At 36.8% G+C, this 21640-nt stretch overlaps 1 protein-coding gene across 1 annotated transcript in view; it reads right to left on the bottom strand.

Annotated features, from left to right (window-relative positions):
- Positions 1–1202: 1202 nt before the first annotated feature.
- The window catches only part of LOC136391576 (mucin-19-like), a 107051-nt gene continuing 86613 nt past the window's right edge, over positions 1203–21640 (bottom strand). Inside the window, exons 117-144 of the mRNA XM_066363327.1 lie at positions 21207–21260; positions 20163–20216; positions 19118–19171; positions 18954–19001; positions 18177–18233; positions 17604–17651; positions 17317–17370; positions 17094–17147; positions 16703–16756; positions 16513–16566; positions 16202–16255; positions 15421–15468; positions 15131–15184; positions 13391–13438; positions 13037–13090; positions 12874–12903; positions 12360–12413; positions 10958–11011; positions 10422–10475; positions 10204–10251; positions 8613–8642; positions 6443–6474; positions 6195–6357; positions 5827–5864; positions 4310–4420; positions 3341–3380; positions 2597–2705; positions 1203–1556 (exon numbers count right to left, since the gene is read on the bottom strand). Of these exons, the coding sequence (XP_066219424.1) occupies positions 1373–1556; positions 2597–2705; positions 3341–3380; positions 4310–4420; positions 5827–5864; positions 6195–6357; positions 6443–6474; positions 8613–8642; positions 10204–10251; positions 10422–10475; positions 10958–11011; positions 12360–12413; positions 12874–12903; positions 13037–13090; positions 13391–13438; positions 15131–15184; positions 15421–15468; positions 16202–16255; positions 16513–16566; positions 16703–16756; positions 17094–17147; positions 17317–17370; positions 17604–17651; positions 18177–18233; positions 18954–19001; positions 19118–19171; positions 20163–20216; positions 21207–21260 (1736 nt within the window). The 3' untranslated portion in view covers positions 1203–1372. The remainder of the gene's footprint in view (positions 1557–2596; positions 2706–3340; positions 3381–4309; positions 4421–5826; positions 5865–6194; positions 6358–6442; positions 6475–8612; positions 8643–10203; positions 10252–10421; positions 10476–10957; positions 11012–12359; positions 12414–12873; positions 12904–13036; positions 13091–13390; positions 13439–15130; positions 15185–15420; positions 15469–16201; positions 16256–16512; positions 16567–16702; positions 16757–17093; positions 17148–17316; positions 17371–17603; positions 17652–18176; positions 18234–18953; positions 19002–19117; positions 19172–20162; positions 20217–21206; positions 21261–21640) is intronic.

Below are 21640 nucleotides of genomic sequence, written 5' to 3'. Positions count from 1 at the left end.
AACTTGCATAGAAAAACAAGTCTATTTCTGACTGAAGCCCTCATGGAAGGCTCATGGTCTTTGTCATAAAACTCCTGAATCCATGCAAATCGAGGAATATGGGTGAACAACTTATTCAATGTCTCTGAATAATATATACAGCTAAGAAATCTCCTGAATATGGGAATTAGGGCCTACAGAAATACTCTTGGGGGCTAGTGATACCTGAGCCACATATTACTTCAACAAAATTATCTAACTGAGGCAAATGTATTTGGAAACCAAGGCAGACAATGAATAGAAGAGGAGAAATGTGTTAGCAAATAGAATCTAAGAGAGAAGTTGCTTTTCTCTTGCTGCTTTTGAGATTCTCGCCTCTTTAGTTTTGACAATTTTATTATAATGTGTGTCAGTAGGGGTCTCTTTGAATACCTCTTATTTGGAAATCCCTGGGTTTCCTGGTTCTGGATATCTATTTCTTTCCTCCTGTTGGGGAGGTTTCCAGCCATTATTTTTTGAATAAACTTTCTGCCCCTTCCCCTCTCTCTTCTCCTTCTGGGACCTCTATAATGTGTACATTGGTTCTCATAGCATTGTTACCTAAGTCCCTCAAGCTATTTTTACCCCTTTTTCATTCTTTTTTCTTTCACTTCTCTGATTAGTTGAATTTCACTCCCCTCTCTTCGAGTTATATCAATGTCTATAATTCAGAGAAGAGGCTGGAACTGGATGTGCAGACTGGAAATACTCAGTGTGCAGAGATCCACCAGTGTTGATGAAATCATCTACAGAACCTGAGTAAATCGAGAAGAGGAACAGGGTGGAATTCTGGAGAACTGAGAGTAAAAGGACATGTAAGTGACATGTTCACAAAATGTAGGAGCATCAGTTAAAAGTGATGTAACAAAAACACCAAGGAAAATGATTGAAGAAAAGAAGACTGAAGATGATATCAGACCTTATAGAAAGAATGACAAGAAGGTCGAATGTGTCTTAGGCAGAGGGATTGTAGAAGAATAAAAAGGGTGATGTAACCTGTGTAGAAAAATGAGGAGAGAGAACAAAGAGCACATTTTTAGTAAGTTTAACTGGGAAGGGAAGGAACAAAACAGGATAATGGCCTTGTGAGATGAAGACTAGAATAAGACTATGTTGGAGAGCCATGATATGACTTGTCTTATTGCTATCAAATAAATACATGTACTCACTAATTGTTTGCAAAATTGTATTTATTTTTCTAAATCCAGTCAACAAAAGGACAAAACACCTCACAATTAGAACTCACTTTCTGATGGAGATATAAACATTTAGCCATTCTCTTAGCAGAGTGATTCTTCTTCTCCGCTTATCTAGTAAATACCTGCCGGTTACAGCTGGAGGAGTAATGCTAGCACTATTTGGCCGCTGAGGATGCAGACTGATGGCACTTGTCTAAGCAAGAGCATGCTGTGATGTGCCTGTATCTGTAAGGCATCGTACTGCCATTAGGGCAGTCAAGGACGATGTCTCTAAACTCGTACTTTTCTTCTCGGCAGCAAAGGCAGGAATTTTCCAACTGAAAGATATCATAATTGTACCTAAAAGAAAATATTCCATAATAATTATTTTTGGAATGTCTCATGAAATACATTAGCATCAATGCTCAACTTTTAATTGTCTATGTGATTTACCAAGGCACCCAACCAGTTTATTTTTTTCCTACACTTTGTATTGCATTTCCCCTCACTATAAATTTCTGATGTAGATCAGTGATAAGTGGTTAAGATCAAAAGGAAGAGGAAAACAAATTCAAATGGAGATTTATGATCCCATAATTAGGGCATTATGGTGCAAAAAAATAATAGAACAGATTTTTAAATATACAACTTAATGACATGTTATTTTCCATAAATTAATTTATATGTGAAAAGTGTACATAAAAATGTAATATGTTCGTCGGCCTAGCGTGCGGAGGACCCGGGTTCGATTCCCGGCCAGGGCACACAGGAGAAGCGCCCATTTGCTTCTCCACCCCTCCGCCGCGCTTTCCTCTCTGTCTCTCTCTTCCCCTCCCGCAGCCAAGGCTCCATTGGAGCAAAGATGGCCCGGGCGCTGGGGATGGCTCTGTGGCCTCTGCCTCAGGCGCTGGAGTGGCTCTGGTCGCAACGTGGCGACGCCCAGGATGGGCAGAGCATCGCCCCCTGGTGGGCGTGCCGGGTGGATCCCGGTCAGGCGCATGCGGGAGTCTGTCTGACTGTCTCTCCCTGTTTCCAGCTTCAGAAAAATGAAAAGAAAAAAAAAAAAAAAAAGAAAAGAAAAATGTAATATGTTATATATCTAAAATATATACTTTTAACAAGAGTATTTGCTTAAGGAACTCCTTGTAATCACTGTATGACTATAAATACATTTGCTATAAATGTATTATGTTTGATATATAGAGAAAGCTACTTCAAAATGATTCATTCCTTCAAAAAATGTCTACTTGTCATATCTTAATATTTGAGATATTAAGGTCCTGATCATTAGCTTTCATATGCTAAGTTTTCCACATAACATTTTGAAAGCTTTATTGCCTCCGTAATGTTACAAAATTAACATGCAGTACACATTCAATAAACAAAACAAAACAGCTCACCTGATGCTTTTCTTGCATTCTCCTACGCATCTTGCCATCTCGAGTCTTTTCTTGCAACCATTGTACCGAACAGTCACATTAACGGTTGAAGATCTGCAATTGGTATTACCTAAAACAAAATGGACCAGAGTCAGAAAGGTTTAATTAACATCAACAATTACTAAGTCTCAGTATTCTGAACCATAATTAGAGGATAATAACTACTCCACAATATTATTGATAGGATTAACTATTTTAGCAACCAGCACAAAGTATCTGTTTAATACTAAGCAAATGTTATATTATTATTGCTATTATTATTACCATAGAAGAAGAGGAAAGGAGGAAAAAAGAAACAGGGAGAAGGAAGGAATAAAGAAGAGGGAGAGAAGGAAAGAAAGAGGGGCATGGTAGCTTTTGAGACCCATTTTCTTATTGCTGGTCATTTTTATGACCTAATATACCAATTTATAGTATAACCAGTGGATGTTAAGAGAGAGAGTTAACTTTTTTCCCCATGAAAATTAAATTTTCTTCCTTGTAAGTATTACTGGTTTTTTTACTAGGAAGAATGTTGTAACCAACACAAATAACGATAGTCTATTATGTGCAAATAACAATTGTTAGTATATGCATAAGATTAGAATACCTATTGTGCTAAAAACACAGGAGACTTTCTCTTAGTGATATGCCATTTTGTTTTAAAGAAGCAATTTTTTTAAGCAGTTTACATTTCCTCTACACATGGAGCTTAATTTTACTTACATGTATAGCAACATTTTTTTGAATCATAGACTCTGTCTTCCTATATGGGTGAGAGAAAAAGAAAAAAAAAGACTGAAATTTTTCTATATTTTTCTATAAATAATATAATGTCTTAACTTATTGAAAGAGTATCACAAAGGAGGGGGAAATGGACAGATAAACATGCTAATCTTAGATTCAGTAAGCACAGAGTAGCAGTAAAAATGAGACTGAGTATTTACACTAATTTTTGCAACAGTGGCTTGAAAGGGGAAAAAATATTTAAACTAATATTTTTTAAATAAAATGCAAAGGAATAAAAAATTAGTTCTTATTTGTTTTAATTGAAAAATACTTTAATACATCAAGTTTATCACAGGCAGAAATTTTTACTTTACATATTATTATACTCTTAAACTTATCAATGTCTCAGAGTAAAAGCACAATACATGTTGAAATCCAATACTGGAGTTATAAAATAAAGCTTTAAATTATATTATCAATTATATCTTCAGAAAGAAAAATAAGTTAAGCTTAAACCTTCCTTAATAACTTAAATATAAGCATTTATTAATACAAATCCTTCACCATATTTGGGAGGGATAAAAATAAAGACTGGTACAAAGAAAAATCTGAAAAGTAAACATATGGAATTAAATGAAAATTTTGTATTTTTATGGAAAATTATTAATCTGACTCCACAAGTCTTGAGAGCAAACCAGGATTGTTTGTTTAAAAATAATAACATGCTTTCTACAGTAACTTACTTCTAGAATAGCAGTAGATTAAGTTTGACAGAGCATTCAAATGTATCTTTGATATTGAAAATATACTTCACAATAAAAGGTAAATGACATAATCTAGAATGAAATCTACATGAGGTCTACTGGCCAGACACAAACTTTTCCAAATGACAAAAAAAGACAGTTTGTGTTTGCTTTGAATATGAGAAGTGAATCTTGTTGTTTGTTACTTGAGAAGATGACTCACTTCTGCACACCATGTCTGCTTCGGGCAGTCTTGGACTGTTGCAGTGAAACCAGTATTGTGGCAGGAGTAGGAGACACAAGGGTTGTTGGGGTCGTCAAATGAAGCACCAATCTGGGAGATATGGAGAGGAGAGAGTAAAGCAATCATCCACCTTGACTTATTATTGAGGTTGATAATAAAACCTACTAAAAAAATCAGATTCATGATGTTTAGTGAATTTCCAAAAGCACTTTCAGCCATTAGGTTAAAATGTAAGGGAAACGTGGAATGAAAGCCTTCTACTTCCATGAATAAGTCAGAGTTCCCCTCTGAGAGCACAGAGTGTGTCAAGACTCAACTAAGATCCACATACAGTTACCTGAGAACACATTTTAAGTATTTCCCAGAAAAGTTATTTTATTTGGAGTAGTCATTGACCAATCTTTATACTCTATGTTTAAGGGGGGGGGGGAGAAGAAATCCAAATGGAGAAAAAATGTCATAAAATAGGTTTATCACAGATCAAAAGTCACATCTTCTATCTTTGCTGAGTTTCTATACTTTTTTAAAAAATTTTTTTAAATGAATTTGTTGGGGTGACATTGGTCAGCAAAATTATAAAAGTTTCGGGTACATGAACTTTTAAAGCCCCCCAGATTGCTTTATAATTAATGTTCAAAATTTAAGCACCAGTTTGGAAAACTGTATTTCTTTCAGGGCCTCCACCACAAAATGAACTTTCTTTTAAACTGGAATTTGATTATTTCAATTATTTTGCATATAAATCATTGGCAGTAAAACATTTCCTTTGTTCTTTAAACATTATTACATTTTATGTTTAAAAACTGTCATAGATTCTCAAGCCAGGTCACCTTTGGAAACTAAAAATTAAGAAACTAAAAATTGAGTATGATAAATGAGTTACCAAATTAAAACTCTCATAGGCTTTGTTTCTATGTATTTCTTAGCACACCACATATATTTTATTGCGGATCATTAAAAATATTTAGTATTGCCAGTTCAATATACTGAAGTCAATTTGAGAATCATCTGTTTTTTATAGCTCCCTGATACTTTTGCTAAGAAATTAAATTACTATTTAAAATGCCAAATCAATTGTCAAAACCCACCGCTGAATATACTGTATTGCTATAGTCTCACAATGGGGTTCTAGTCTTTGGGGTTTTCTTATTTGATCTCTGACAGTTTAGCCATCTGATCTTTCAGGTTATAATTACTGTTTAACTCTGTTCATTGATTTGAAGGCTACAAAGTGTGTCTTTTCCATCTGGCGAGACCCGTGGGAATTATTCAGAACCTCCATTGCTTGGTAGTTAATGATCAAGTATATTTTTTCCCTTTGAAGTAAGCCATGCTGAGTGTTAGATTTGACATTCCTTTAAAAATTGAATATGGGGGGGGAGAATGAGCAAATTCTGCCCATCATTATCTATGAAATTTTCATGTCATAAGCTGAAAGAGCCTGCTTTATTCGTTATTATAATAATAAAAATACGGTCAAGTAGAAACAACCTTACCTTATAGTCAGTATTATTAAATAAACATGTTCTTGGTTCTGAAAAATAAATACATCATTTTATCCAAAAAATATTTTAATTTTTTTTATTTACAAATCAAGAATTGTAAATGTGATTGTATTAATTAGTCAATTATAATGTTCTTCCTATAATACCACTATATGCCTTTAATCTGATCATATTCATAACTGTTAATTCTGGGTTTCCTTCACTTCAAAATAGTAATTTTAAGAGGACAAATATTGATTGTTTTATTTATCACACCCATTTAGTATAGTGTTTGACACATATTAATAACTCAATAAATATCTCTAAAATATGTGAGTAAAGAAACAATTCAATTCAAATAATGCATTATGAATACACACCACAGTGTCCAATTTCACAGCAGGTATCGTTATCTTTGAACTTTATAAGCCTCTCTCCAGTTCTGCATGTGGGTGGAGAAGGGCACTCCTTAGGTGTACAGTCTACAGCATTTGCATCAGTACAGGTGCATTTGTGGCAATTAGCAGTCCATACGTCTCCAGGCTACAGAAACAAAGTTTAGACTTCTATTGAAATACTTGGAATGACAGCAAATTTGCATGAAAGTAGAGAAAAACTATGTACTTACAGATTTCTCTTCTCCCAATGGACCATGGCAAACTGTTAACATGAAATGATAAATGCTGATTAAATTTGGCAAAATACAACCATCTGTTATTTATAGATAAATACCAGGTGGCCAATGCTGTAATTAACACTAGGACTTCAAAGACACAGAATTATGGAGGAATGTATGGTACCGTAAGACGGACACACACACACACCAGCATATGAGAATTCTTCATTTCTCCTAGCAGTGTCATTAAATCTACTGGCTACTGTTTTACAGTCTGACCTTTGCCTCCATAACCCTATAAGTCACCAAGACTTTACAATCACCAGTCTCAAGGGCCTTCTCAGTTTTTCAAGTTCCCTTATAAAAGCTGACATTTGCAACTCTCATCTTGAAAATGTTCTCTTTCCTTCAGAGTCAACATTCTGAAATTCCTTTATTATCAGCTCTTCCTCTTTCCTCTTAGTTTGTCTCTAGTCTTCCCCTCGTACTCTCCCTCAGTATAATATATGTCCACTGTAATATCAATTGGATGACTCTTTAGCTCCAGTACAGACATCTCATGTGAGCGAAGGACCCAGATCTCACTCAGCCTAAGAAATGCCGGTCAATCTGTAAGAACTTCAAACTCACTGTCCACAGTACAGATTGTATTATCTTGCTCATCTAAACTGGTTTCCTCCTGTGAAGGACCAAACCATTCTCTCAATCATTTAAGCTTAAAACTTTGTGTCATTTTGATTCCTTCCTTTCTTTACTTAATATCCAATATAGATCAAAATCTTGTTATCTTCATCCTTATTTAATTCCTTCTTTCCCTGGTTCTACTTGTTATAATACTACTCCTTATCATTGACGTAGCATACTCGGGCTTTTTCAGGGGTTACTATGATTCAGACCTCTTTTCTGTCCCCTTACAGTCCTATAAAATAAATACTTTCTTCTAGCATTCTAGCTTCCGAGGTTGCCATAATATGACTCCAATCTCAACCTTGTCTCACTTTTTTCACTTACATACCCTGAAGTAGTCAATATAATTGTTCTCAAATTACAATTCTGTAATAAAATACCAGACAATCTGTCCAAAGTATACAATATAGGCAACATTGTGACATGACATATACTCTCTATGTTTTATATTTTAAAATATAAAATCTATTTTCAACCTTATATGAAAACTGCCTATGTTTCTTTGAAAACATCCCATCTCCTACTATAATCTAAGATCAGAGAATCATTTTTGGTAACTTTTGTCACTTTCTACAAAGCACATCACCTTGGCTTGAGAAAGCAGGAACTCAAAACCCTCTAAAATCATGGAACTCTGTTTAACCTTAATTTTTATCACTATAATTCAGTCCTCAGAAAAGCTGGAATTATCTAGTTTAAAATATATTATCAAGTGACAATATTTTCATTAAGATATTAAATAATTACATGAAACACTTTATTTAGTTGGTAAACCTTATTTAAGTTGATAACATCTGTCTGGTTTGGTCTTATTAATTTGCGTGGTAGAAAACAGACTGCCACTCACTATTTATCTGGTGAAGAAAAGCTAACATCGCCCACTTTAAGTTTTTATATCCTATAACATTTTCATAGCTAGTGACTTTTATTTGCATGACCTCTGAAATCTGTTTTATAAGACTCACTAATGCAAAATGAATTGCCTTTCCTTTCTTTTCCCTTTCTTTCTTTCTTTCTTTCTTTCTTTCTTTCTTTCTTTCTTTCTTTCTTTCTTTCTTTCTTTCTTTCAGTGAGAGAAGGGGAGGCAGAGACAGATTCCTGTATGTGCCCCAATCAGGATTTATCCGGCAAGCTCCCTATAGGGTGATGATTTGCCCATCTGAGGCATTGCTCCATTGTTTGGCAATCAACTTATTTTTAGAGTTTGAGGCAGAGGCCACCAGAGCCTTCCTCAGCATCCAGGGCCAGCTTGCTAGGATCAATCAAGCAATGGCCATGGGAGGAGGAGAGAAAGAGAAGGAGATAGGAGAAGAAAGAGAGGGAGAGGGAGAGGGAGAGAGAAGGCAAGGGGGGGATGGAGAAGCAGATGGTAGCTTCTCTTGTGTGCCCTGACCAGGATTCAAACCCAGGACATCCACATATCAGGGCTGATGCTCGAACACTGAGCCAATGGGCTAGGGCTGAATGATCACTTTTCAAGTGCAGGTATTCTTACCTGGAGGTGGTGGAAGTGATGCTGGACATCCTGTGTAAATAGAGACAGCTCAGGTTAGCCTCTAAAGCTCTTAGAAAAGTTTGGGGTAAATATAGTAATATCATTACTGAAAAAACTGGCTATACTGCTAGTCTTCCAAACAGACACATTTTATTTAACGTCCCTTTTTCTCCTAATGGCCTTTGAAGTTCCACCATTAGAAAGTGTTCCTTTTGGATCTCATAGTTTAATGGGAGGGGTATATGAGTGTCTGAAGGAGAAATGGGAAAACATCAAGGTAAACTTCTCTTCAAATTTTCTTGGAAGACAATTCTAGTGAACAGGACAATAAAATATAAAATCAAAATAAGAAAAGAATATATAGAAAAAATATAAGTATTTTTAGTTTCTTACTTTTAGTTGTTTCAAAATTTTAATCTTATTTTTGTCTTCTTGAACTTCTTGAACTATTTCAATTTTGTTCTATCCTCACCCCCACCCACTGCTTAATTTGGCCATATGTTCCTTTTTGAGCTTTCACACATCATGTGTTTTGGTCAATTCAACAATTTATTGATATATTCCACATTACATTTTCAAACAGCTAAAAATAAGCTTAATACTTTTATTCTACCAACTAAGCAAAACTCTGTCCTAGAAGCAACAGGCTATTTGAGATGAACTTAAAATTTTTGCATGTTTAGGTAAAGAGATGCTGACAAGTAATAGGTACAGAACACAGAAAAGAAATAAAAGATGTGGGTGTTTGAGGTATCAAATTCCTCTTTACTCAGGGAGGCTAGGCTAATTCCTAATTAAGAAAGCAGCAGCAGGAGAGAGAGAAATAATTTATTTGGCATAAAAACAGCAGAAAAATCTTCCCTGGCCAGAATTCCAAGAGCTCATTGAAGATATTTGTGAGAAGAACCATAAAGAACAATCCCTAATCTCCACATAATCATCTGAGCAATTTCTCTCAAACACCTGATTATATAACTGCTCACAAAACTTAGGGGATATTTTATAGCTTCATATTCATTTTGAAATATCCCCCAATTTTTGTGAGCAGTATATTATTCTCTTAACAAAAATTCTTAAAGGGATCCCATTTAGTGTCTCATGTAAGTTTGGAAATAAGATTCTTCATGAACTTTCCTCTACTTACCTTTCCAATTTCATTTCTTCCCTAAACCTCATACAGTCATCACTATAATCTGGTTGCTTCCTGAATTCATTCATGTCTCTGTCTTTTCAAGGGCTGTTTGGTAGGCTTCCCTTCTCACTCCAGCCAATATTAAACTCAATCCTATCTTTTCTGATGCTTTCACTCAATAGTACCAACTAACAGGCAGAAATGAATACTCTCCTCTTGACGCACCCCTGGGACCATAATTGTGCATAATTGTTTAAAGGTTAGCATCATATACTCTGTAAAGTCAGTTTCTGTGCCTATAATAATCCCCTAACACACCTAAAATAATAAAATGGCAAGGGCTATATTTTATTGATATTTTTGCCATTAGTGTTGGTTCTAGTGTCCAACACATATAAGGTATTTAAGGAATATTCGTTGAATAAGTAGCAAAGAAATGAGGACTTTTTCCATACTGACCTGTTTTATTTTCAGTTTCTTGATTTTCTGTTGCTACTACAGTGGTTTCTGAGTGAAAATAAAAGGATGATGTTGTTTTATTATTTGAATAACATCTATATGCATATTAAGTCTGTGTATGTGAGTGTACAAATGATCACACAAATTTATGCCCAAGGAAAGCTTGAATAAGTTGTGGAATAGACAATTTATCCCAACATTTGGATATTTCATTTTACCTGGGTAGGACACTTTGGAGCTTGTTTTTATTCCCCTTGACACTGAGGTAAAACCTGTGGAAGGAAATATTTTAAAAATTCAGGAATAGTACATTTCACACTCTCATACTCAGAGATTTCAAACTAAGAACTTTATAATTAAGAGTTCTGGAGAAGCATTCTGGTGAAAGCCTGACCCAAAAATGTCTGAGAAAAAAAAAAAAAATTCATAGCTGAACTTCAAAGTTCCCCAAGGAAATTTAACATAATCCTCCTGGCTTTTCTGTCCTGTTTCTTTTCCACCATTTCTCTCCTCTAAACTCAACTCCTCATACATAACCACAGGCATACTTCATCAAAGAGTTTGTATCACTGTCATTCATATGTTTGCATTCCAGGTCCAGAGGTTTCCTTGTCTCTGTGGAAGCAGTGACAATTTAGGGAGGAACAAAAGTACGGGGTATAAGGAACTGAAGAAGCTTGAGTTTAACTTCTGAAAGCTATCATGTCTTCTGAGATGCCACCAGGCAAAATTTATTTATTATTATTTTACTTACCTGTGGAAGAAATTCCAGGAGCAATGGTTGTTTCAGATGTTTCTGTGAAGGTATCTAAAATGAGTAGCAGAAGAGCAATGAACTTTTTCTGGTCTCAAAAGAATATACTAAGACATCTCTACATTGAACAAATGTCTCAAAGCACTTAGAGTATATTCAGGCATCTATCAAGGCTTCTGCCACAGAAACACAAGAGGTCTCTATCTTAGCAGCTTCTTGCTCACAGAAATGAATAAAATATTTTTTTATGACCCTGGCAAATGTCTCACTTATAAGTTCCCTTCTCTAAATGACAAGACCTCTTTCCACACTTTTCTTTTACTCCTTATAACTTGATTTCTTGGTTATCCTGTATCATCAGCTTTGGGGGGACAGAGTGAGATAAAATGAGAAAACATCTCTGTTGATGAAGATGGCCTTAACATCCTCTTCAGCCTGATTAAATTTTAGGCTTGTTTTGTCCTAACTATAGATCCTTGGACTCCCTTTCCTAGAGCATATACTTTAGAAAATCTGCAATTGTAAATTTTTTTCCTCTGCCTCTTTGAGATGCAAAGTCTCTAGCTGGTTTTATAATCCAGGAATTTTTTTTTCAAAGACCTAGGAGCCACCCCTTTGACATGTGATCATCAAGAATAATAGCACCCTTATCTCCCAGTCTTCATGAAAGGTAGGAGCCTAATTTCATTCTATAAGCACCAATTAGCAAACATAGATGGCCTAATCACTTAGACCAGGGGTAGTCAACCTTTTTATACCTATCGCTTTTGTACCTCTGTTAGTAGTAAAATTTTCTAACCGCCCACCGGTTTCACAGTAATGGTGATTTATAAAGTAGGGAATTAAGTTTACTTTATAAAATTTATAAAGCAGAGTTACAGCAAGTTAAAGCACATAATAATAATAATTATTTACCAAGTACTTTATGTTGGGTTTTTGGTAAGTTTGGCAGAATAAATCTTTATAAAACAACTTACTGTAGTTAAATCTATCTTTTTATTTATACTTTGGTTGCTCTGCTACCGCCCACCATGAAAGCTGGAACGCCCACTAGTGGGCAATAGGGACCAGACTGACCACCACTGACTTAGACCAACCTCTCCTCAAGGCCTGCCCTCCAGTACTTTTCCACTAGTTCACCCAGCTCTTAAAACTCCCCTGCCTTTTGTTTCAGCAGAGTTGAATTCAAAATCTTACCCTTATTGCAATGGTTTTGACACCTAATGCAATAATCTTAAAGTCTTTCTTGTGTATTAAAGTCCATCTGGTGCGATTTTCCTTTTACAGTTTAAGTTGGATATTCATTCAAAGAGCTAAGTATTGGTTATCTGTAATACTTGGGTGTTAAAGGGAGAAGAATGTTTAGCATGTAAACTTCATTTCAGGCTGTCATTTCCATTACCTGGGCTGGAACTTTCCGGGACGCCAGTAATCTCACTTGATACCACAGTAGTACCTGCAAAGGCAAATGAAGAACACTTCATTTCAGATGCACCTCTTATCACTATTTTCAAAGATCAATAAAAAGAGAAAGTAAATCAGATGAAAGTCTGGGCCAACAGCTGCAGCTAACCCAAAGGGTACCTTCGTGAATCACAAAAAACTACATTCTTGGACAGATAAGGCCTCATGGATTTACACCTTGTTGGAAGGATGTTGGCTAGATTTTAGCCTCTACTCCTTTGTTTAGCAGGTGTCCATGTTTACCTTTAAAACTTACCTGGGAACTCTGGACTGAGCTAAAAAAAAACTCAGAGCAAGAAGAGAACCTTCGATGTCTGGAAAAACACAATCCCACTAAGCTTCTGCCATATTTCCTGGGCCTTTTATCTTTACCCTCAATATCCCCTTCTGTTAAGTACAAGGCATGGGAATCATTAACAAGAAGGTAACAGGTCTGTACCATTGACACTTACGTGTTGGCATTCCAGTTCCAGTGGTAGCCCCTAAGAGAGGCAAACAAGAACGGAGTCAGGACTGCTGTGCTGATGCTACAACAGACAGTCAATTCCAGAGAAGGGCTCTTACTTTCCTAGGCTTAGCTATTAAAAGCCAATTACGTACTAAATATTTACTTGCCTGTATTGGAACTTCCAGAAATAACTGTCGTACCAAAGGCTATCCCAGTGATACCTGTAATAAAAAGGAAGAATGAGCCTTCCAAAGGCTTTCTCTTCCTAAGAAGAGTGTGGTATTGGTGAGTGTTCCTGTTCCTCCAAAGCAAGGAAAAGCATTTAATAATTTTTCTTATACTAAAATATTAGCCAGAAATATTGTTCAATGCACTTTCTAATGCTTGCGTGTTCAAAGAAAATAGGGGGTAGGAGAAATTCCCAATTGCCTCATAGATCTTATTTCTCTAAATCTAGAATCATCTAGAACCTAATTACTAAATTAGACAATGCTTGTACGTTTTTACGTCCCTATGCTTACCTGTTTTACTTCCAGTAGGTTGGCTCCCTGGAATTATGTTGGTGGCTCCTGAAAAATAAAAAAAAATAAAAATGGAAAAATGGAGAAGATTAAGAATCTTAAAATTTTAATTAATTATATCAGAAAAACAGTTCTCCTCTCTAATTTCAAAGTTTTCTAACTATAAAGCTTGGCCCTCTGAAAAAAGAATCTTATACACAAGCATACACGTCCCCTGAAAATTCTGGTTGTTTCTGGTTGATTTGAGATCCTGAATCCCTAAATTTAGAACCAATGCAGTCTCCTGGGTTACATGTCAGAACTCCAACACTCTGTTTTATGGGTTTGACTTAATTTATATTGCCAAATTTTGAGCCTAAATTCTTTCTCTTTTTAGGCTCCTTTGCCTTTGACTATTCCTTAAAACCCAAAGAATCATGTTTTAACTTTTTTGTCTTCTCATCTCACTTTCTATGTTCACCCTAAACAAACTCTCCAGTATTCAGCATTTCAAGTTCCGTTTGTGAGCAAATGACTGACAGATTTCTCTCTCCAGTGCAGGCCTCTCTTCTGCATCTAGTTGTGCTTCTCATTCCAGCTCGGCATGCTACCTGGCTACCTCAGGATACCTCGCAGGATTTAAACTCAAACTCAAACTGTGATTCACTTTTTATTCCTATCAGTTACCATGTTTTCCCCTCCTTCGGTGTATTCCTAAATTTTGTGGATGATACTATCATTTATTCACCCAGGCAACCAAACCATGGACTAAAATTCACGTAAACTTCTTCCTATTGTTCATCTTCCAACACCACACTCTACTGGATTCTAACTTGTCAACACACTGCACATCCTTCTGTCCTCTCTTTCCTCACATCACTCCCTTTTTTAGTCTCTAATCATGTCTCATTTTAAACAGTTTCAAACTGGATGACATATCTCTACTCTTACTCTCTTTCAAATCAATCCTCCAGCTTGTTTAGTTAATCTTCCAAAAATGCAAATCTGTGTATGGTCATCAATCTACCAAAAACATTTAAATTGCTCCTTATTGCCATTGGAATTTGTTTCAATATTCTTTTTATTATTTTTTTTTACAAGATACATTTTTTTTTTTTTTAGAGAGAGACAGAGAGTCAGAGAGAGGGATAGACAGGGACAGACAGACAGGAACGGAGAGAGACGAGAAGCATCAATCTTAATTTTTTCGTTGCGACACCTTAGTTGTTCATTGATTGCTTTCTCATATGTACCTTGACCGTAGGCCTTCAGCAGACCGAGTAACCCCTTGCTCGAGCCAGCGACCTTGGGTCCAAGCTGGTGAGCTTTGCTCAAACCAGATGAGCCTGCACTCAAGCTAGAGACCTCGGGGTCTCGAACCTGGGTCCTCTGTATCCCAGTCTGACGCTCTATTCACTGTGCCACCGCCTGGTCAGACTGTTTCAATATTTTTTGTGTTACAACCTAGCCCTATGTTACAATACTGTTATGGAATACAAACTTGATGGGTGAGCTTTACTTCCTCACTTCAGATAATTTTTATAATAATATTGTTATGTAGAGGCTCCAAGCACCTGCCTTTGCTGTGCTCGCCTAACACATGGGTTGTATTCCACAAGCATACCAGATTTTTAGAATTTCCTGGGTTATTTTACACCCCTACTCTTTATATAATAGAGAAAATATTTCCCTAATAAATTTCTTGAGTAAACAAAAACTTTTAATGTGAGACCATCCTACGTTTAAGTCATCTTCATTTACCTGGACTAGAAACTTCTTGGTAGCTGGTGACATCACCTGATATGATAGTAGTACCTATGAAGAAAAGTAGGGAGATACTTTACCAAAAAATATATTTTTGTCCCCATTAAGGTGTCTATGCTGGGAAGTATGTCTTAATAAAGATGCAGCTGATAAAATCTTTAGACCAGGAAATTTAAGTGCCTTAAGATAGACATGGATGTTCAAATGAGAAGGCTTTTATCTCCCACCAATAGGAAAATCCAGTAGTAATCAATTAAACTCAACAATTCTATAATGCTATGACTGACCTCTTTGTATTCCATTCCCAGTGGTATTACTGCCTGAAATGGTGGTCCCTTGGAGAAAAAAAAAATTAAGGTAATTTTAAGCAATTCTATAATCTGGATGCTATTATGTATTGTGATAGTAGAAGATATATTCCCAAAGAAGACTGCTTTTTGCCTGAGATTATAAAAGAGAGTACATGTCAGTAACTTTGACTATCCTGTGTTGAAATCTCCAGGAAAACAAATATGGTGAGAGAAGAAGCTGTGCAAGTAAAACTTGAAATGGAAATTAAACTAAGATTGAGGGAGATTGTAAAATTGAGAGAGAGAGAGAGAGAGAGATGATATAATGACTTTTTTTTTTTTTTGCTCTGAAAATATTATGGACTTAAATAAATTGACATGTTTCTAAGCAGTAAGGGGGAGGGGCTTCTTTAAACAGAGAATAATAAACACCATGTTGCACCACAAACTTTCATTTTTCCAAACCAATATTTGGCAAAAGTCATATTCTGGAGCCCTTTTTCTGTGGTTTAATGGTTTGACCCCCAAAAAGGTGATTTTTCTTTTTTCACTTGGTTTACTTCCTATGACTTGGCTTTTTGATGCTTCAATGGAGACTCCTTGGGTGTGTGTGTGTGTGTGTGTGTGTGTGTGTGTGTGTGTGTGTACATGGGGTGGAGGGTGCAATTTTAAAACATTTTTTAATATGTTGGGACATTACTTGTAAAAAGAAACACATGAGAATGGGTTTTCTATTTAAGAGAAGCCCAAGATGAATGAATTAAACATATCTACTAACCAGGACGGGCATTTTCTGGGCCCCTGGAAACTCCAGTAGACCTCAAAGTAGTACCTGCAGAGGCAAGATAGATAAAAGATGGAGAGTAATACACCATTTGTAGCTTCATAAAATCACATCTAAAATGCTGGTGTATGGGAAGAAGAGAGAAGTCTAAAGAACCAGACCCAAGTCTGACTGACCTGACATATTGTTACTTCAGATAGAATATAGAACCCTGTTTCAGCCGTCTTCTTATTCATTTATCATTGCCACAAACTCAAACATAAAATTATTGAGAATCCAAAAGGCTGAAAGAGCAAACCACTTACCAGTTATTATTCCAACTCCAGTGGTAGTTCCAACTTCTGTAAAAGTTGTAGACTCTAAGAAATAAGAGAGAGTGGTACGGAATGGATACAGAAATTTGGGAAGAATATGTAACTGGGTTACTTATGTAAAATTCCTATGGCAGACATCAGGTTTCTAAAGATGATATAGATCAACTTTTTCATCACTCACTTGTGTTGGAACTCCCAGGTGCAATGGTTGTGCCAGTAGTCACTCCAGTGGTAACTGAAATCACAAAAGGAGAGAATCAATTTGTGAATTCCCTTTGGCTTAAAACTCAGATTTAATTTAGAACAAATTAAAGAGTTTTTTAATGAATTAACGGTTTGTATCAGGAACTTTCTTGCCATATGTGATATATCATGTACGGTTTCTATTATGACATTTTATGACAAATATACAAAGTAAAGGGGAATTTACATGAAGGAAAATCCTTAACATTCTGACAATTTGTGCTCAAAGAGAGATTTAGGTAAAGCAGAATCCCCCCTAAGTCCATTATAGCCAATGCGCTTTACTTTAAGATGAAGGGAAAAACAATGAGCTGGCTGCTGGTGCTTACCTAGTTTAATTCCACCCTCAGTGATTCTACTGCTTTCCGAAGATGTTGTAGCTCCTAAGAGAAATAAAGGAGAAGATAAGTAAGTCATATGACTAAGAAGAGTTTGCTGGTGTCCCAGGTACAGATGGAAATGTGTATGTTTTTGTGGAGGACTTAGGGGGCAGGGGTGGGGAGGAACTCATTCCTGAAGCTCCTTACATCCCCTGTTGGATGATTGATTTACCTGCGCTGGAACTTCCAGATGCAACTGTTGTGCCAGAGATCACACCAGTGGTGCCTAAAGCAGAAGAGAGAAAAAGAAATTGCATCCTGAGGAGAGCATGACCAACAAAAAAAAAACTGTGTGACTCAAAAGCATAAGACCTTTTAAGGGTTATCCTGTCAAAATGAAGTACAGTCCTCATTTTTAAATTCAGGGCCACAATATACACATTGGCTCTTGGTCCAGTCTTGATAAATTGTTTCCCTAGGGTTAAATATCACAGGTTTCTGGGTCTTTCCCATGTTTACCTGTTTTACGTCCAGGACTTGGCCCTTCAGGTGTGCCAGTGGTGGCTCCTAATACCAAGAAATAGACACAATATTTGTGTAAATGCATTTAATTGTGTTAGAAGAATAAGTTCATAGTATCTGAAATCCCAAATTGATAGACCTAAACTTCCAGAGTTACTTTCATTATCTTTGTTTCCCTAAATATACATATAGAACTATATGGACTATATTGCTTCCATCCAACACCAGAGTAATAGCTTGAATGTCAGAAGGGGAAACCTTTCTGGACACCCCTGTAAAGAATTACAGTGTAAGTTTTGCCTAAAGGACCTATGATTTTCATAAGTATAAGCTTCTTCTAACAAATGTCCCATGAAGAGACAAAGGCAGAGTATGAATTAGCAAGAATTTAAGAGTTGCCAATTCTACTTTCATTGATTAGGCTTCCTTCTATGGAAATTGTAGCTTCTGAGAGTGAAAACAAAGAAAGCAGTGAGGGCCAATGGAAACATAAAGAAAAGCGGTCACATGCTACTCTTCGAGAGCTAGCCCCAGGAAAGAAATGATGGCACAATCTCCTCGCTGACCCACCTGTGCTGGAACGTCCAGGTGAGACGGTACTGACACCAGGGGCCACTCCAGTAGAACCTGAAAACAAAATTGAACGGCAACATCACGTCATATTATTCCCATTAGAAGACGATACATTCTAGAATAGGATGAGGAAACTGCAGAATTCTTTATAAATAGAAAAAGATCGTTTGCAGGAATAGCTTTCTCTGGAGATGTTTTATGCATTTTCTGAGGTAATGTATCATTCTGAATATAATTTGTTGGGGAGAGGGTGCAATGTGGAGTGGTGGTGGGGACTCTCAGAGACAACCTGCCTTTCTCTGCGATCAATGTTGGCCAGACAAAGGTATTTTCCTCTATTCACCTGTTCAAATGCCAGTGACTAGGCTACTAGATCCCCTAACAAAAAGATATAAAGCAGGATTGACTGCTTGTTGAATTTTTATTTGGGTAATGCATTGACTGTAGAAATTTTAATGTTCTAGAAAATATCAGACAGGTAACAAAGAAACCTGGTGATACTGTGTAATGCTCATATAATATCATTGTTGAGAATGGACTCTGGAGCCAGACTGCCTGAGTTAAAATCTGCTGATCATTTGCTGTGTGACCTTGGGAAATATTTCTAAGCCACAGATTTCCTTATCTGTAAAAAGAATAGTGCTTTCTGCACTGTTTGGAGTGAGGGGTCAGAGAAATAATAATGAGAAGGGTGTAGGTAGAATAGTTAGTGCTCGAAAGTTTTAGCTATGATGTCATTGCATAGTAGAGAAGTTGGGAAGCCTGTGAGCTCACCTGTATTCATGCTGGTGGTTCCACTGCCTCTAGAGGGCGCTGTCGCTTCTAGGAGAGAGGAAAGGTAGACTATATGAAGAGCATTTAGAGTTGTGAGGAAAGTTAAAGGTGTAGTTTCCTCAGTGGCAGCACTGTGGAGGATTCTCTCCATCTGGCTTGCTCACCTGTGTTTGAACTCCCAGGTCCAAGTGAAGTGCCAGAAGCTACCCTAGTGGTACCTGCCACAAGAAAAGAAGTGGTGACTTTTCTTCCCATTGGGGTGGGAGAAGATCCGCTTATTTGGGGGCTTTTTCAACTGATGGCAAATTATTTGTGCTCTTTTATGAATAGTTATATTCTAAAATCAATAAAGATGGAAAATCCTCAACACACGAGCCCGCTTCTTTCTTGGATTTAATGGTACTAAAACAGAGGTTATCCATGCTTTGTCCCTTGTCCTTCTGCCTCCCCCCGCCCCAGTCACCTAATGTGCTTCCAATGCCTTCATTTACTGATGCTCGAGTGGTAGCTCCTAAGAGAATGAAACCAGGAAAATTTTTAAGTAGAAAGATAAATTAGTGGGATAAGTTTCAGTCACTTGTGTTTATGGAAAGTCTAATGAATTAAAATAGCTTTTCTGTTATCCATGTGGCCTTCTGTTTACCTGAAATAGAATTTTCTTGGACTGTCCTTCCAGCAGGTAATATTGTGGTGCTACCTAAAATGACAAATGAAACAAGAAAACTTGCTAAACAATGATCATTTTTACTTCCATTTGCAGGATCTACCTATGTGAGGCTGGACCACAAAAATAGAAGGATTGGAACATCAAGTAACAAAAGAAAACACTGTTGATCTGAGATGAGAGTTCCTAAAAACTCCTCCCCAGATATCTATCTTACTAAGAAACAAAGGTGAATTATCAACATCCAAAAGTCTGTCTTCCTCCCTATTCATCTCTCTCTCTCGTTCACAGACACACACACACACACACACACACACACACACACACAAACAATAATTCTCATTTGTTTTTTGTTTCAGTACAGTAGTCTACTGACTCCTGGGGAAGTTGTGGCTTCTGGAAGAAAAAATAAAGCAATAAAGGATAGAGATTTAGGAAGAAGAGAAAACATACTGAGATGCTCCCACAGGAAAAGATGAACGTGAAAGAAATTTCTGTCACCTTATTTCCAGAAAGGGCATTTTCTTTTCAGTTTGTTAACCTACCTGTATTGAAACTTCCAGGTGCAACTGTTGTACTTGAGACCACACCAGTGGTACCTGAAATGAGAATGTCATGAGGTCATCATGGTGAATCTTCTGCACAGAGGCAACCTGAGTATAAAATAAATGCATATTCCCAGGGCCACATCTTTCAGTGGTGCAGGACACCTCCAGAGTGTACCACTGAGGCGACTTTGTGCAGCCCCATCAGAGGGCCCTTTCACTGGCCTTCTCCTACATTATTCCCATGTATCAATTATTTCATTCACTCAAACTATATTTATTAAGCCTTGCTGAGTATTAGTGATTCATCAGTGAAAAAAAATGAATGAACAATTTTATTTTTCCCCCTCAAGAAGCCTATTTTTAAAGAAGCCTATAGCAAATATAACATAAGATCTTCAACTGGGGGAAGAAAAAAATTTTTTTACCACATTTACCTGTTTTACTTTCAGTGACTTGACTGTCTGATGTTTGAAAGAGAGAAAAAGGTTCTGACTGTGTCATGACCAGTAACCAATCAAGACAGCCATTAAGCAAGTTGGTAGTTAAAGCTCAAGATAAAAAGTCAAGTGGGAGGCAAAATATTTCTAAGTTCATTTTGGTGATCTACTTCCCTGAGATAGAACCTTCTGGGAGTGTTGACTCCTGCTGATTCTGCAGTAATACCTATACTGTCCAGTGGCTTAGCTTAGTCTTCCACGGAATTACTATTCCTACTACTCTTTTCAGAAATCTACACCACAAGACCAAGCTTCTGAAAAAGCTGGTCTAGAAACCAGTGGAGGGGTGTGAATCAATAGCGTGACAGGTGTGGGGTACGGGCTGAAGGGTATGTCCTTTCTCTACAACAATCTTTCCAATCCAGAGGCAAACTCATGATGGTCCTCAATGACAAAGGCTAGGGACTCCTAGCTCTTAACTGATTTCATCACAGGAGCGCTGGCCTCTGGGAGAGGAAATGAGGAAAATGGAATGCATGTTTGAAGATATGTATTTCTCCTTGAGATTAGACCAAGGTGATCACCTTTGAATATATTCACTTACCAGTGCTAAAACTTCCAGGTGCAAGAGTTGTGCCAAGGACTACTCCACTGTTTCCTGGAATCACAAAGGGGAAAGGATGGTTATGTCATTGGCTTTACATTAAAGGAAAGGCCAAGAAAAAAGATGTCATCAGTTTAAGTCATAGAAAGCTTATTCTATAGTTCCTTGTATATCTTTTCACAAGTGCATCTCTTTTTCTTTTATTTTTTTTTTAAGCAAAACTATGTTTTCTCATTAGGAATCTTTCTATTCTGCATATTGGTAAATATTAGGGAGCTATTTATACTTTGTCATGCTCACTTATGTGATTGCTTGAGACCTGGCCTCTTGGTACAGTAGTCTGGGCTACTGAAGAGGAAAAAAGAGAGAGAACATTCTGCTGCGTGTAAACGTGAATGTCTGGGTAAAGCATTAATCTCTGAAATTTGGAGGCT

The sequence above is a fragment of the Saccopteryx leptura genome, chromosome 2 (assembly GCF_036850995.1).
Source record: "Saccopteryx leptura isolate mSacLep1 chromosome 2, mSacLep1_pri_phased_curated, whole genome shotgun sequence".
NCBI lineage: Eukaryota > Metazoa > Chordata > Mammalia > Chiroptera > Emballonuridae > Saccopteryx > Saccopteryx leptura.
Note: the sequence above shows the minus strand (reverse complement) of the source record. Positions and strands in the feature narration are given on the sequence as shown.